The sequence below is a fragment of the Micromesistius poutassou genome, assembly GCF_964030765.1.
Source record: "Micromesistius poutassou genome assembly, chromosome: 5".
Taxonomy (NCBI): domain Eukaryota; kingdom Metazoa; phylum Chordata; class Actinopteri; order Gadiformes; family Gadidae; genus Micromesistius; species Micromesistius poutassou.
Window position 1 is genome coordinate 14,031,925 of NC_140275.1, and position 18,281 is coordinate 14,050,205.

Genomic DNA, 18,281 nt, shown 5'->3' on the forward strand with positions numbered 1-18,281 from the left:
CGACCCCCCCCGACCATCAACGGCTCAATTTGACTCAACAACCCAAGCGGGGGATCCGTGGTTATTCATTTCACCACAACGGAAGTGTGTCTGTCGACACCTTGTACGTTTCCCTGGAAAGAAAGAAAGAACGAAAAAGCAGCCGTCTGAGCGTTGCGGCGCTAGGCTAGCAGAGGCTAAGCAGTCACAGCTCGTGATGACAGAGGTGCCAACCCCGTCACACGTGGAGAGGGGGCGGGGGGTGGGGGGGTCATCTTCCACGGCAGCCTACTAGGCGTCGTCATACTTCTGCAGGGCTTCCTCCAGCTTGCCCGTGACTTTCTGGAAGAAGCCGATCTGCTGCTGGAGGTACTGCTGCATCTGGGCCTTGAAGTCGCGCACGCGGATCTGGTGGAAGTGCTGGATCTCCGCCATGGTGGCGAAGGAGATGATGTTACAGCGCTCCTTGATGGCTTCTGCCTGCGGGGCCTCCATCTTGGCCTCCTCCACGTGCTTCTGGCTCTCCTTCACCTTCGTCAGGGCGCCTGCGAGGAAGGAGGAAGAGGAGGGCAGAGTCGTGTGATTTATGAGTTATTGTAGTTTCTTATGAATATTGAAAAGGAAAAACCACATCAGGGAACAGGTTCACTTAAAGGAAAGGTATTAAGACACAGGCACGATAGGTTTGGTTATAGTCATGATGTGAAGTGGTCAGATATCATCTTATGCATTTAACCACTACTCAACTTTAATCCTTCTTTCAAAACTCTAACAAAACTATAACTGTGGGAAAATGTGAGAGGAGAGTGTGTGAGAACTATAAATATCCGACTAGAGGTCATCCCAAAGGCATTTTCCAGAACATCCATGTTAGGGCATTCACCATTTGCCCCAAAAAGTTTGACTAAGACCTCCCTCTGCCCGTGTTGTTAATCTATCAAGTATGAGAAAAACCCAACAGCTTGGTTTGATGTATTAGTGGTATATTGCATGCAGGTCAATTGCGGAAGTTCTTTAAGCCTGAGTGTGTCAAACAGAAAAAAACTGAAGTGCAACCGGCCATTTGTCTTGTATTTTGCTCATCACTGAAATCAATATAATGATCAATCAATGGTCAATGAAACAAACCCAACAAACGATATATTTTATGGCCACTTAATAAATAGGAGTAGGTAACTTAGATTGAAAAGAAAAGGGGAATCAAAACAATGAAACCCCCCTTTAGTCATATAGTCTGTGAACGTTATTCTGAGGTCTGTGGGTTTTAAAGGAAAGACATGCACTCAGTTTAGTCGTGGTTTCTAGTGTGACGCAGATAAAGTGCAACACCCCATGCTTGCAACCTGCCAGTAACACCTATCCCCAATAGTATTATGTACATACATGCACAATCTATGTAGCCTACATATATATACATTGTATATTCTAAATATGACTATCATAAAAAATATATTACTGTTTTCTCTGTGTCCAAAAGTAATGCCAGTTAAAACCAAATTAATAAAAAACGATAAAGACATCGATATGATTTCTCCTTCTTGCAGTCTCTACTGGGGTTTCACCCATTCCAAAAATACCATGATAAGGAGGAGAGGGAAATGAGACACAGGCTCACAGCATACTTTGGAAACAGAAGGAACAAGGAACCAATTTTTCTGAAAAATAACTTCAGGGTGAGTCCCAATGGTGCTTACCATGTTTCAAAAGTAATCTAGTGTGTGTGTGTGTGTGTGTGTGTGTGTGCATGTTTGCTAGTGAGACAGTGCTTTAAAAGCGGTCACATCATTAATAATTAGTGCCTCAGTCCATAATGGCCTATGCAAACCATCATGCCTGGATGGAAGGCAGCCCATACAGCCGTTACGTAATGCCTGGTTACATAACATCAAGAGACTGACACTATAGTCACACTTGTTTGACCCGAATGACAATGCTCAATTATTTTCTGTTGTTTGTGTAATGCAATGTTGGTTTCACTAACAATTACGTTGGGAATATTTTAAACAAGTATCATCCAAACTGTTTCCACCTGGTGTTTGGATGGAAGAATTGGCCCAGCCATTTTGTGGCTTCCTGGCAACAATGAAGGCATATTTGGCTTAACCAATCAGACACTGGATGTACAGTCAAATGCAAAGGTTAGGTTGTAGGGGATGATTGACATTAAAACAATCAGTTGACCAGTTGTGATGTCACAAATGCCTTGCATTCTGAATGCATTCTTGCTTGTTATCTTTGTGAAAACAGTTATGTCTACTGTTTCCAGAGTAGACATGGTGAAATAGTAATGTGTACCAATGTACACCTTATCAATGTCCCCACATAGGAAATAAGAGAACATCTCTGAGTGACAAATCAATGTCAAAACATGGCAAAGCAAGTTTTCTATAATATCTCTTATCCTACTTCCTTGTCTAGCAGCTGATCTGTATTAAGTCTAATCATTTTTCTAAATGAAATGATCAATCCCATTCTCAGTTTCCTAATGTTGTTCATCATGACAATAGCAGACATTGCCCTATCTAACGAAGAGAAACATATTTGGATGGATCATAGTCTCCAATTAAATTGGATTCCAAAAGATCCATTTTGTTCAATTGAATGGCAAATGACTTTTGCTGACTGCAATTCATTACATATGTGTCGGTAAGCATTCTTGTTTTTAAGAAACGTGATTTTAAGAATGCCATTCCTCTGCAAATAAATCTATTATTAAGCTACAGTGTTTCCCACAGACCAGGTAGCCATGTGTGGTGCCCCCCTGCAGGGTTGGCAACTTTTGGTTTTTGGCCGGAGTGAGACTCTATTACATTATAACAGGGTGGGGAGGAGGGGAGTTGGGTTGCGGGCGGGAGTTGGATTGCGAGCGGACGGGATTTGACGGGGGTGACAGCCGCAGCAATTTAGCGCTCGTCCGAAGCAACGAGAGACCTAACGGGTATTTTTCTTTTTTTGGTGTGACATTTGTTGTGAGAGAGTGAGATATTTATACTTAAAAATCGCGTTAAAATAAAAAAAGCGGAATCAATTTGTGGTGCTCGTTGTTGAATCTGTGGCGCTGCGCCACACATTGGTCTATGTATGGGAAACACTGAGCTAGCTTGTGTGGTCATACATTTTACTGCCCAGTTTCGACACTCCCCTATAGCATCAGTTGTGGACTTTGTGTAATACTACTAGGTCACTTGTTATGTCAAAAAAACAAATTCCCGAATACGCAGAAGACAAGGTTCTGCATCGTCTACAAGAACATTGTTATACAAATATAGTTCATCCAGCAAAGTCAAATACATCAATGTCCTGTTATGACTTTACATTGGCAGCTTGGCCTCAGTGATCTCGGTTAATGGCGTCTCCATGGAGACAAGAGATCGATAGAGTGAGGCTCGATGCCTCCAGGGGCAGTCTCCGGTTTCTAGTTGTTACCATTTTAGTAAAATAAAAACAGACTGTCTGCTGGCAGTTCCGTGTGCTGACTGCTGACCTGATGCTAAAAATGGCACAGACAAGGAGGATTCTACTAATAGCAAACATTCACTTCCCATTCTTCATAATTAAAAGGAGAGGGGAGGGGGGAGGATGGGAAAGCAACAAAACTTTTACCATATAAAAGTCTACCTTAGTTTATCATGACATGGATGTGGTCAGCTGGTGGCCTTTCTATGCCGTAGAACAAAAGAAACGGAGGCTGTCTCGAAGAGGAGCATTCAGCAAAATTTTCTCATAACAAATTAAAAAAACATTGTTTACCTACAAAGAGCTGAATATCCATGTATGTATCTATCAATCGATACTGATGAGAAATAAACACAGGTTAGATTCAGATCAAGCGTTGCTATACTACATGTCATTCACTCTTCTTCTACCACACTTTCCAGTCTCTCTCCCCTCCCCTCCTGTCCATTAAAGGAAAATAAGCCTATATAAATCTATGGAGAGGGGGGGGGGAAAGGTGATGCTGAGTAGGTGTAGGTCTGGTCAAAAGCCAGAGGCAAGGCCTGGCTTTGGTCCTGTGTACAGGGGGCACAGGACGGGAGGTTTGTGTAACAGCATGGTTCTACCAGATTTCTTTTCAGGACGATGTGAGCTCCCAGCTGCATGGTATTATCCTCACCACAATGACATGTCAGTGAACTATAGGCTGCCAGCCTTTACAGTTTCATTAAAAGCCCCCCCCTCAGTAATTAGAGGCATCTCCATGTTGCAGCATTAGCAGTTTTTTTTTTACATGCCAGGGGGCTTTGTAGTGCTAGCTGAAGAATGAACAGCATGGATGTTAACTGTGTGTAAGGTCATTACTTTGAACACTGTGTAACCACTGGTGCACCACCCTATCGGAATCAATGATTTTGTCAGGATGAAATGGCATTGTAACAAAAAGATAAGGGACAATGAAAAAAATAAACAGGTTTGTCAAGTCCCAACTGATCTTAAACTAGCCTCCAATCTTGTCTCAGTTGCTGCCAATTACTACTTTGACTTGAATTAAAACTATGAGTAGTTTTCAGCTATAGAAGAAAGGGACAATATCTGCCTAATTCCTTCGGGACATTTGAGTACTCCATAGGCCCAGATTGGCACAGGGACGGAACATCTGTTGTCTCCATGTCCACAAATAAGGTGTTCCACATTCAATTGACTCAAATAAGGAGTGGTCAATCATTACATTATATGCTTGCTTCATAGCATAATCTGATCATCTTCTAATCTGCTGTGCAGGCTACTACATGTGATTTATACTATCAGGTATTTTGTGTACCAAAGCCGGTTTGGTGGGACTCGAGAACAGTAAAACAAATGACCTTGTTTTCCAAAAGCATTCGAAAAGCACTCCAGGCCCAAATTCCCTGGTCTCCTTCATGTCAAACAGGATTTCAACAGAAGCAAGGCTAATGTTAGCTCATTTCAATTGTGGGTTTAGTTCTTTTTAAAATCGAAAAATGAACCTCCAGCTCCAGGCCCTTTTCTCACAGCTTTTGGAAAGCATAAGCTGATTTAACTAGTGATGAAAAAATCTCTTGCCTATAAACATGTTTGAAGTTTATTCACGTGCTGGGTAAGCTTTGACTCCAACAATTGACAATCAAGTATGGCTGGACAAAAAAAATCAGCTTTTATGAAGAGGATTCATTTGCATTATCATTTGATCTCTCCAAGGTCTGGTAAGCTTAGTCCCATTTCCGCTTGTGAATGAATGTGTGTCAAACAAAACCATTTTTTTGTATTCAGCAAGGGCCCTGCTGAATTAAAAGAAAACCATAAAACCATTTGTTCAGCCATTTAGTAAGTTTGGGAATGCAGTCATTAATCAGTCAACAAGCGGACAGTGCTGATTAGGCAGATAAGCCTACCCATTCTGGCCTCCCCTTGCAAAGCAAAGAAGTGTGTTACATTATTTGGTATTGTAAACAGGGGGTTGTGACGCCTATCTTCATGCAGTGTTTCAATAGTGTCCTTACACAATCGTATTCATCTCTGACAGACTGACGTTTTGGCCACACAATGAGACAGATGTCTGTTTCGTTCTGTGGGCGGCAGTTTCTAGTGTACGGTCAATTATGACTAACTGACCTCAATATCTATACATGAATGACTGCTCTACTGCAGCCATGGAAAAATCAAACCAAACCCAGCTAGACGGTAGCGTCTCTGGAGTGACACTAGACATGGAGCACGTGGTTCAATTCTCCCAATGCAAACATTACCTGCTAGGATATTTGTATTGCAAAGTCAAACGAGCCACGGTGGCATAGGCAGCCGTATGGTCTGAGAACAACAACACACCAGAGGGCAAACAAATATCACCGCACTGTCCATAAAGACCTTTTTATTGTTTGACCCTTCACATTTGCATCTTTGATTTCACAGTAGTATGGTGATGAGCCTATGTGGGAGGAAACCTAGTCTAGTGGATACTAATATAATCTATTTGGTTATGAATGTCTGAAATGTTTTGGTCTACGTTGGTCTGCAATGTTTTTACTCAGATTCCTACTGGGTTAGTCATTAACAAAAATATGAAAAGGTTTTTCATGTGACCATGGCAGCTTCTGTTTCAGTTTTGTATTCACCTAAGTTACCATGGCTCTCCCTAGGATTAGTTATTTTGATTTTGCACTTCAAGGTCATAATACAAGAGTATGGTTCATGGGAAGTTGAGCTTGTGGCCACAGTTTGTTCACCCAACTGTATATACATTTGTAGCACATTTGTTACAATTTCATGAGACTACAACACTGACCAATCATAATAGTAATCAAGAGTGGCACATTTAACTAATGATGTGTTTACCTTTCTGGACGTGGATGATGTCTGGGTAGTTTGCGAGGTGGCCCTGGTAAAGTGCTAACAAATCCATGATGGGATCAAGATCTTTGCTGGGCTGCTCAGCAAAATAGTCCCCGATCGCTTCATAGGCATCCCCAGTGATGGAGATGGCTCGGTTAAGTCCAGCAGAGTACGGCTGCTGGTCCAATTCAAAGGCTTGGCTGAGGATCTTAAAGGACTGGCCGACTCTCTGGTACTCCTTCTTAAAACCACTGATCTGTTTGCGGGCGAACTCGCTGACGGTGACGTTGAGCTGAATGGATCCTTCGTCCATCCGCTTAGTGAAGGTCTTGAAGCCGTCGATCTTACTCTCCACCTCTTGGAGGTCCATAGGCGCGACGGGGGTGCTGATGGTGAGGAAGAAGTTGGCGCCCACCAGCTCATCTTTCTCAGCTTTCCTCTTGCCCAGCTTCCAGGCCTTCTCGTCCGTACTGTTGCAGGTGAGAAAGTGCTGGAACACGTCGCATTTGGACAACACAGGGTGACTGGTCATATGGTCCATCCACCATATGAGGCCCTTCCTCCTCTTGGAGATGAAGTCCTCCTCGAAGCGCCCGGTGGCCTGCTTCTCGGGGATGTGTGGCACGGAGATGACGGGGAACTTCTCGACCAGGCGGGCGTAAAGCCAGTCAAAGTGCTTATACCTTCTGTTCACCTGGGTTTGAGTGTGCGTGGGTGTCAGCTTGTAAGATATGTAGCTTTTCATACCTTTAAACTTGGTCTGCTTAGTGGGGTCATCGATGGTACAGGCAAACGGGTAGGGGTTATCCTGCCACTGCGGGCCATACTGACCCATCACCACGCAGATCCTGTCCCAGTCTTTCACATCGCCCGACGCATCTCCCAGCACAAACGCTTCGCCTCCTGACTTCACAAAGGTGGAGAACCTGTTCAAATTCTTACCGACGGTGGCGGAACTTTTTGCCTGCTGTGCACCGCCTCTCCGCACAGAGGACACCGTGTATTTCGAAGGCACGTTAAAATCCCGAGGGACTCCGACCGGTGGCTCATCGGCCACCGTGGAGTTGTCATCCCAGTCATCGTACCAATCATCCTCACTACCTTGGCTGTTGTCTGGATAGACGTTCTGCTGTGGTGCTTGACCCGGGGGTGAGAACCCGGGGTAGCCCGGAGATGAAGAGTTCTCAACTTTATTCGGAGGATGATATGAGGCATCGAAGCCTCCGGTGGGTACATTGGCATACCGAGAGCCCTGGGGAGCATGCCCAGATGTGCTGCTGTTGTTGTTGTTGACGACCGCGGCGGACGCGGTGTCGTTCTTTACTATCTCCACGTAGGACGCAGGGAATAATCCCTTATCCCCCTTGCTGTTGGCTCCCTCGAACCAGCCTTCGATGTCCTGTTCGCTGAACAGAGTAACAATCTCGTTCTCCTTCACGGATATCTCTCCGGGGTTTTCCGAATTAAAGTCGTATAGTGCTCTTGCTTTTAGCGCCATCGTTTACCATCAACCTGGACGGTCGCACCGAGTCGAAGTGAACAGCGCTCCGGTCAGCCCGCTGAACTACTGGAACTGCGCCTACAACCGTACAAGTGTTTCCTTTTCACCGAGTTATTTTTCCAGTCATTGAAATCAACATCATTAAATATCGTACAGGAATCGTTAGAGACGGTTGGCTCTATACTGCAGAGGTCACACCGCGCATGAGCTGCAACGCTGAGCCTCTGCACTGTCGACTGCCACACTCTCTGTGAAGCGCTAACCTGGTTCCCAGGCGTTCTCATCTCACCACAGCACGCCTGCAACGCGATGCTCCAAATGGGCGTTTATTGGAGAGATGGAGGGCGGGACTTTCTGTTACATTGTGTTTAGATGCAAAGAGTCAGAGGAATATCCGTTTGTTTCCGTTACATGTTTCTGATATTAGTTTACTTTTTCCCTTGTCGTTGTTCTTCTCGTCGTTCTGCTTATTCTCGCTCCGGGTAGGCCTACTGTTAACTGCCGTACATAACTCGAGGGAAGGAAAAGACCGGAAATTGTGTGGCAATAGACCGGGATAACGCTCAAATGCAGGATCCTCTCTACGCCTCGTGAAGCGCTGTGCAACAGTAAGGAACCAAATAACCAAGGGGAGGAGCTTGAATGTTGTCATTTAACAAACCACGATGAAGCAGACAACACGAATATATGTTAGGCAACAATTATGTGCAAGGTACCGCATTTTGCAAAACAATTTCACAAAAGTCATCAAAAAACGTTTCTTAAAACCATCCTTCTTTTAGAAATGCGCGTGTGTGAAACATACGTTTATAATAGAGAAATAGTCAGTTAAAAAACAAAATCTCTCTCTCTCTCTCTCTCTCTCTCTCTCTTCTCCATTCTTCATATAAAGTAGTATGCTGCCGTCTTGTGGCTATTAGTGTGTGTTCATAACAGTTCATTTAAATGTAATTGGTTTATACTATCGTGATTCTGATAATCGTACACACACACACACACACACACACACACACACACACACACACACACACACACACACACACACACACACACACACACACACACACACACACACACACACACACACACACACACACACACATTTATTTATTTATTTATATATATTTATTTAGCTATATACACTTGGGAGATATAATAACCTCAGATCATAGGCTACGATCACAATTTAAAGTCCGTGTTGCAGGGTTAATTTTGTTTTTGTTTGTGCAATTTGCTTGTTGGTAATAAACATTTAAACGGTTATCCATTGTATTTAATGTTGTTGGGTATCACAAAACAGAATTTAATTCGAAAAAGAAGGTAGGCCTACTATTTTAGCGGTTTGCAATTGAGTCTAATTTCCCCCACAATGCATTGCATGACGTCACGTTGGGAGACGACAGACTGAAGCCCCATTGAGACCCTTGAGAGTAGAGACTAGTAATGCCGCTTTTCCACCGCCAGTACCAACTCGACTCGACTCGACTCGCCTCGACTCAACTCGGTTTGGTTGCGTTTCCATCTAAAAAAGTACCTCTTCAATGTGGGCGGGTCGTAGAAAAGAACCTCTCCACCATGGGCGGGTCGTCATTAGGTTTTAATCACGGGAGACGCGATTCCCGGGAAATCTGAATCTGATCAAGACTATTTCCTGATTCCCGGGAAAGGTTATGATGGGAAATAAAATAAAATAAAAAGCGCAATGACTGCGCGTCTATTTTTGTCATACGGTAACGTTGATAGAGGCGAAACTCGAGCCCTAGGAAAGGAACGACACTGAAACGAAACAGCGAAACGCCGGTCCGTGGACTCCAGCCACGCCGGACACACACAACCACGCCCGACACACATAACGACGCGCAGCCTAACTCTAGCACCGGGAAAGGAGCGACACACACGGCGAAACGCTGATCAGTGTCCCCCTCGGGAGCGGGTTCGTGGACTCCAACCACGCCGGACACAACTTAACTTGAGTGAATATTCCCATTTACAGCCGCTGGCCAATCAGTTACCAGCAGCCTGTTTACGTCACACAAAAGTACCTACTCCGCTGGCATGGAACCTCGACGGAGGTAGTACTAAAAAAAAGTACCCGGTACTAGGTACCAGGTACTTTTTTTGCCAATGGAAACGCAAATAAGGCGTGGCGAGTCGAGTCGAGTCGAGTCGAGTCGAGTCGAGTCGAGTCGAGTCGAGTCGAGTCGAGTCGAGTCGAGTCGAGTCGAGTAGGTACTGGCGGTGGAAAAGCGGCATAAGTGTTCAGCAGATTATACAGATAAATAGATAAATAAATAAATATATATAGATAGATAGATAGATAGATAGATAGCCTATTCAAGTATTTATTATTGCCAAACGACACAAATCGTTGGGAATTCATTTTGGTGATTCGGTTCACACAGGACAGTAGGCTACAAGACCACACAGAACAAGGGAGACAACAAGTCTGACTGGACATACACAAAATACATCACATTAAAACTAGACACATGCGTTGATAGATGGATATAGATAAATATACAGTTAAGTTACAGTTAGATAGATCAATATTTTTTGCCAAGCGGAGCCAGCCAGTCTCGTGCGCGTATGCAAATTAGCCATGTGCGCCAAACAGAAGAAGGACGTAATGTTGAGAAGTCATACTAAAAACGGATAGCAAGCGAAAGCTAAACCAGAGTGTATCACTCACACACGTTGGGTCCATTCTAACTTAAGGTAAGAGGCTATTTAAATATTTGCAGTGACTGAATGTTGATGGTAGAACTGATTGTTGTGCATAAGATGGGTATGTGCGACTGTGCGTTGTGTCCTTCCCGGCTTCGCACTACTGCATGGTTAAAAAGTCCAAAAGTTGAGAAAAGTAGTAAACGCCTCTTATCGGCTCCGTCTCTTGCGTCCAAAAGTTGAGAACTAGTTAGTTAGTGAAGCAGCCTAGCCTTCGAGTTGGAGAAGTTGGAGTGATTTTTGTGTGCGTGCGAGACAGAGAGAGAGCACGCCCGCCGTGGTGATGTTTGGCTCGTTGTGGGCTGTCAGCATCCGCCGGGTTGGACGAATGTGCTTTGCGTGTCAATGATACCTGTCTGATCGTATTTGCTGTAGATGGATGGTTACGATCGGTTGCAAGTTCACTGATTGCGTGTCTGATAGTCTTGGCTTGCATCGATGAAATATTGTAATGTTATAGGCCTACTGCATATTGAGGAATGTAGATCGGTATTAAGCAACAATCGGAAGATGGGACCAAACGAATATTGACGGGTATTTCGCACACTGGGTATTTGACGGGCTTTGACGGACATCAGTTCTCGGCAATTCCTCATTCGCCCTCTCACGTCTGACAGGTTCGAAATTATACGGTAGTGGGCCATCATACATGTAATTTGTGGTTCTTGCCACCTCTTCCTCATCCCAGACGCCCTAGTTCTAGTACTAGGCTGAGGCTACCTTCCACCACGTCTCCCCAACGTGACGTCATCACCGAGTTACGGAAGAAAACACCCGTTACTACCAAAAACGACAAAAACTGGACTTTAACGCTATTTTGGATACATTTTTTATTATTAATATACTTATTTTGAGTGCTTTATGTACCCATTAATCAAAACGTCCGGTTAACCTGCAACATGGGCTTTAAAGCGGACATTATGACATTATAATCATGAGACCACCAGAGGGCAGCCGTCTCAAAAAGCAGTAGCTCTATGATTAGGAGCAGGATGCGATACGTACAGTGTTATGATAGTATTTCATACTTTACTAAAAATGTACAATAAATCCTACAACTATAAGCCTACTCAAACGAGGCTAATGCATCTAATATTGCGAGGCCTATTGTAAATGATCGCCCAAACTAAGCCATTTAATGTGTACAGTGAGATTGATTGATTGTATTTATAGTAGGCCGAGAGCCCATTTATGTACCACGTGTATATGTGGCCTTCAGTATTATCCCTAAAGTAGCTACAATAAACGGAGAGACACAGCTTAAGCATTTACAGTATATGGTTATTTAATATTTCCATGTGATACTATAAATTGTGATATAGAATAGGCCTTATTTTTATGTGCGGATTAAAAAAATGGTGCCACAAAAAATATTCCATCTTTCATACATTGAGTCAAAATGCACAAGCTATTACTTAAGATATAGACAGGTAAACGATACATGCAGCGTCCCCTTTACAGAATGAAAATAGGGACCATGTGTTTGGTCATGTGACCACGCTACGCGCTAGTACGTTCTGAATGACGTAGCGTTGTAGTCTTCATAGTTTCCTCAACCAAACACTCACTGATGTTGTGTGATAAAACTAGAACTCAGCCGGTGGGCGAGAGGGTCTTTATTCACAAAAAAATAACTAACCAGGCGGTATTGCCGTTATTGAGCACGTCGTTTGGCTGCCGTACTATTAGCCGGATGTATAGTTTACCAGAAAGCGACGGTTTCTATTTGTAATCTTAACCTAAAGCTGATTTTATTGTTGCTCTGCTTCTCGAAAGGCGGGGAATACAAAGCGTCGTGTGCTTACATCTATTACAATTACACTTGCCAAAGCAAACTATCGGAATTATTGGAAACTAATCACTGGAGCTGCAACTGGACATAAATACATGGATTATCTGGTAAGTAATATGTTCGCCTTGCATTGCCGTTGCGATTCCGATGGGAGATCTGCTTTGTCGTCACCTCGGTTGCCTGTGGGGATCCTCCAGCAGAATGTCATTCAGGTGTGGATACCAGGCAGGTATACAAGGCAGCATTCGCGTTACAAAACCTCCTCTGTCCTACTATGACAACATGTGGCAATGTCGTCTTTCTATCTTCAATGTAGGTGTTGGCCGATCGAGTATCTTCATGATGACTCGTGACTTCGTGATTGCTAATTACTATTATAAGTATTTAAGAGAGTTGCTGATATTTGCTGAGGTGAGGCTAGTTGCTCCTGAAGCTAGTTGCCCTATGGTATGTCTGCTAAGTCCAATAGTTTGGCTACCTTTAGAATAAGGGTGACCCCATTCAGTTGAGTTTGAAGGATGAATTGGCCATCATTGAAGGGTAATGCATGTGGCATCAATCTTGGCTTTGTTTGTCAGTGGCACTGCCAGCAGATTTACAACTCCCATTATCGTGGGTTCTGGGTATGGCTGATTACGGTTGTGGGCCATTGTCCATACCTTAGGGATGGATTCAGCTATACAGTACAATAATAGAAAGGAAGTTACAGCAATATGCTTTCCCAGGGAGTTGGTAGAGTTGGTAGATAATACAATGTATTCTCAGGAATTTGTCAATCCAAGTTTATCTGCTAGTTTTCAATGTAAATTGTAGAACGTAGTTAGTAATTACTGAGCCTTAGTAATATCAGGACATTATGTTTCTATAACCCATTGCAATATCCTCCAGGAATGAGTTGCATAATATAGCCATGACATGGTATCACATACATTTAATTGATGTTTATCTAATAAAAACTGAAAGCCTTTTTAGAAGTCCTAACGCATGTACATCTAATGGAATGGACCATCTTCTCAGACATTTGCAACATTCAATCTCCCATAACAAGCAAGTGCTCACGGTTGACCGATAATAGCTTTTCTGAAGAGCCGGCCCACTGTGTCACCGGAGCACAGCTGTCCTGTCAGAGAGTTTAGAGCTTGCTCTGGTCCCAGGGGTCAGCAGCTCACAGGCTCTAGACTTGCCTCCTGGAGAGACATGGCCCACATCACAGGCTCCAAACATTTTCTAGCCAAAGCCAAATCAGTAATATTTCAAGAAACATTACTTTTAACCGTATTTACTCAGCCATGCCTCCTTCTGCTGCCTGTTTATAGTAACCTTACACCATCACATGTGACTGAAAGCAGCAAGCAACTTTCTGGGTCAGTGCCATTTGCTGTTGTGTATTGATGCTGGTTTACTGCTATGTGGTAGAGTGATAAAGAAAGACACATTTTCTGTACTGAGATAGGCCTTCAGCTCTGGTGCCAGCTTTTGCCACGATGCAGCCCTTAATTACACAAACAGACAGCATGTACAGCATGTACAGCATGTACTAGACAGAGATCTCATAAGATGTGTAAGCCGGTGGCTGAAGCCCTCCCCACTTGGTCAGGGCAGGATAGAGTAGTGGTAAGGGTGATGTAACTCCCTGCCCAACGGTCCAGGGTAAGGTTTGATCCCTAGCGTCCGCAGCCTACCTGAGGAGATCCATGAGCATAACCCTGTCTGCTTATTTAAGAACATCATTCAAAATCACGAACATCATCATTTCCTCATAAATTGCTTTTGATGAAAGAGTCTGCTAACTGACTCAATGAGTAGAAACCGTAATGCTGTGTTTCTCCCACCGCATCTGCCTAATCCTTTTAGTGTGCTATGATACAACCTTTCTTTATCCAATGAAGGAAGATAAACACGTGCAATGTGGAATCTAAATCATGATGGCCTCGCCTTGATTCAGTGATAACAACCATCCCACGATAAGGGCAGACAGTAATATACTGTTACGATGTATACGATACTGTATACGATGAGTCCTCCATAAATAGAGGCGTATGGATTGACAACGCCCGAGTATACATGTTGTGTTCAGTAAGCAGTGGGAGAGGAAAAGGCCATGGGAAAGTAGTTGACACTGTGCCAAACATTCACTTGTGTGCTGATTACCTGTAGCGGGCCTTTGTGCTAGGTTGCTGACTGTGGCATGGTTCATTTTATGTATAGTGGGGCATAGCCCATGTCCTTCCCATTGTAGCTCTTGTATGTAGGCCTACACCAACCTGTATCATATGAGCACTTGTAGCCACACGTGCGGTGCATGACATTTTGTATCTAATGCAATGCACAAACACTGAAAAAGTCTGCTAACTGACCAAATGGGGAGAAGCCTTAATGGCATAACATCTGGCTAATCTTTATTAGTGTGTTAGGATAAAACATTAATTCATCAAATGCATGAAGTTAAACCCATGCAATGTGGACTTCAAATCATGATCCTTGATTCAGTGATAACAACCATCCCTCTATGAGGGCAGACAATAATATACGCCACAGATGAGTCTTCCATTCTGTTCCACTGAACCGAATCCTAAGTAGGAAATCGATGCAAAAATTAATTTAGTCTGACACCATCTAGATTCTCCATTCTGCTTTTCTTTCGTGTGTGTGTGCAAACATTAGTGGGGAGGGAAGCTTAAAATATGCGTTATTACGTAAACAAAATTGAATAAATAATCTACACTTTAATAGCAGCTTGAAATGTGAAAAATGCAGACAAGCATAATATGTAAACTATTTGCTGATTGTGTACCATCACAGCTGGTTAAGGTGTCATGTTATGTTTGCATCGGTTGTTTGAATTTCAGATCAGGTCCTAGCTTCGGTTCCTGTCTCAGCCACTTCTCAGTTATGTTGACTAGGTGTCCCCCTGTTAGTCGACTTGTATAATTGTTATGTGTATTATAATTACTGCATGAAATATATTATACAGCGGCTTAAGATGGAGGAATTACAATCCATATTTATCATGGGAAAGAGAAAAACAATTGTGTCTAGACACCTAAGGGTACCTTTAGCGCCCAGCTTTAGAGCTCTTTATTACGGGAGGTGAATCTGTTTAATATTTATTCTTTTTTAATTCTTTGCCCCTTGTCTAATTGGATTTTGCCTATGAGTTTATCACACCTGTCCATTCAACCTGCTTCTGGTACTGTAATTGGTTGTAAATCTGGAGACCTGCTTTGTTTAATACAATAAATATAAATTGAACAAGCGAAATGAATCCTGAGTCGAGTACTGCTCTGCTGGAAATAATTAATTTAGTAGCAGGTTGTTTCTGCTTTTTCTTTTTTAAAACAGTGAATGGTTAATATTCATTATGCCTATTAAACATGCATAATCACATTGGTTTGCTTTCCCTGTTTCAACATTCAATAATGGTAATACTATCAAAACAATACCCTATGAAGAAATATATTTATTCATTTAGATTGCCCACCCTCAAGTCATTAAGGATAACTTTAATGAATTTAATGAATAACTCATTTAATGAATTCTTATCATTTTGGTAAATTAAGTCTGCATGTGGACAACAATTATAGAAATTGGTCCAGTATGTGGCTGGCATCCGTGGCTGCAATATAACCCTAGACCCAAAATGATGGGACATTTGGGTCCAGCTTGAAACATCCCCAAGTTATTCTTTCTCTGTCTGGCTCGACTGTCCACATGTTGCTGCCTATGGGTAGGATTCTGGCTTGTCTCTTGTCTTTCCTTCCAATGTCGGTGCAGAATCACACAGCTCTTGTCAACATGACATAAAATGGAGAGACCCTTTTTGAAGTGACAATGTAGACAAAGTGCTGCTAATGTACTGTAACACAGTACATAGTACACAGTAAGTAATGTGGTATGTAACTGTGAAGCCAAGAAGGAGAGGCGCATAGACCTATGGTGGCTTGTAGTGGTTTACAATCTGTTATCTCCGAGGATGGTAATGCAATTCGGGGCAGTTGTGTTTTTTGTTGTTGTTGTTTTTTTATTTTTATCTGCCTAAAATCCATGTATTTAAAATTTAATTTATATACTACAATCATAATATAATAGTTGTTTTCAATTCCAATTCAATTTTTAACAGTCAAGAGTAGACATGCTTGTAATTCCAATTGTATTAATTCCAACCAATAAGCTTTCGATAAGCTGAGGCCATGGGAAGGGATTTGACCTGGGCTAATGCAAGCCAAAAAATACCCATTCCATTCCTGGCAGGAATCCGGCCCCCAACCCCCAGGTTTAAAGGTTCAAGCAGCACAGCATTTCTGAGGTGTTTTCCTGGTTTCCTAACCGAGTGATTTGTGTAATTCTTGTGAGTCTGTGGAGAGTGTTGATAGCTCTTCAGTTAGCATCTTGTGTTGATTACCTAAGGGGTGTCTGTGCGTGGTACTGTCAGTGATGCATATCCTATCAAACATTGGTATACTTGATTTTGTTAAGCTCAAAACTGAGAATAGGCAAGTTGTTATTCATACAGATTGAACTATTGTGAATTCCATACATATACAGGGGGTGTGGAATGGTTTGGTTGTTGTCACCGATATGTGATTACTTGGACCAAGATGGTGTAACAGCGAGGGTGAGCTTTTCCCCTCATCTGATACTGTAATATTTAATAATAATAATAAAGCCCTCTGAAGGATTTGCGTTGTAATCAGGGCTGCAATCAGCGACTCCGGCAGCATTAGCCAGGGGTAGAGTGTGTAGGATTAAGTGGCATCTAGCGGTGAGGTTGCAGACTGCTACAGACTGAATCCCCTCTCCTAAATTATGACATTGTTGATGGCAGCATCAGGGAGTCAAGTAATGACATTCCTTAATAGATCTCTAAATTGTATCCAGTTATTTACCCTGTACAACTATGTAAACTATAACTTAAGTTAGATAGTAATTATCATTGTTAATTAAAAATGCATACTCTTTAGAGCCGAGTGTCTAGTCTGGGCTACTGTAGTAACACTGTGGTAGAGGACCTGCTCCCTTTGTAGATCTGAAGGGCTTATTCAAAGTTAACGAAAGCACAATCATCATCAATCATTCGTCTGGGGGTATACACTCAATGACTAAATGACTAAATCAACACTAAATGAAAATAAGTCTGTAAATAAGCCGGCTGGGTGCACTTTGTTTATAAGATATAAGATGTGTTACATACATGTTCTTCAGTTGTAATGCCACCAGACATGGCCTGTGGCTTTGTGTTTGCAATCATGTACACCCACATGATTTTGGGAAAATAGTGTTCTGGCATTACATTTACATCTACCCCTTGTTTTGAAGATGTGATTTTCAGCTCATGTATCTGTAATTATTCTTGTATGACAGGAGTCATAAGCCTACATGGATAAAATGAATCAACCCTGTGACAAGCACTTGTTGAGTTCAGGACCATTCTATATACATTTCAATAATTTCTCTGTTGGACGAAATGTGTTTGAAAAGTTGAACAGTGCATGATTGATTTTCAGTACAGGAGCTTTCTAGTTTGGAAGAATTGATGAGCCCATTTTTGTGTCGCAGAGGCTGAACAAAGTCAGATATGGTTTGGAGTAGCAGGGAGTGTTGTTTACCTGGCAGTAATCACTGTGTTTGGATAAATGGGTTACATGAACCTTACTGCGTGTTGTTGGACTGAGACCCTATCTGACCCCCTCAGGGTGTGGTACAGAGCTCAGTTCACCAGAAAGCACAACAATGTTACAGCGTTGTTCCCACGCTTTTGCTAATCTTATATTCTATTGTATTTCCTCTGCAAAAGAATGGAGCAAAAGGAAAGCAGTAGAAACTAGGGGTGGCCACTATATCCTTCAAATATTTACGTCTTTGGGTCATAAATAAATGAAGAAGGGCCCACATATTTGATTGATAAATCTATTGGTTTTTTTTTAACTCCTCCTGTTCATCAGAAGCAATTAGTTGTTGGCCAGTCTTTCCTTATTTATCATCCAACATACAAAGGGT

At 42.6% G+C, this 18,281-nt stretch overlaps 1 protein-coding gene across 1 annotated transcript; it reads right to left on the bottom strand.

The window, feature by feature from the left end:
* Positions 1 to 257: 257 nt before the first annotated feature.
* snx18a (sorting nexin 18a) lies at positions 258 to 7,981 on the bottom strand. Its single transcript, XM_084467858.1, has 2 exons — positions 6,271 to 7,981; positions 258 to 524 (listed from the first exon to the last, which is right to left on the bottom strand). The coding sequence occupies exons 1-2, from the start codon at positions 7,763 to 7,765 to the stop codon at positions 271 to 273; spliced, it is 1,749 nt and encodes a 582-aa protein (XP_084323984.1). The 5' UTR covers positions 7,766 to 7,981; the 3' UTR covers positions 258 to 270.
* Positions 7,982 to 18,281: the final 10,300 nt, after the last annotated feature.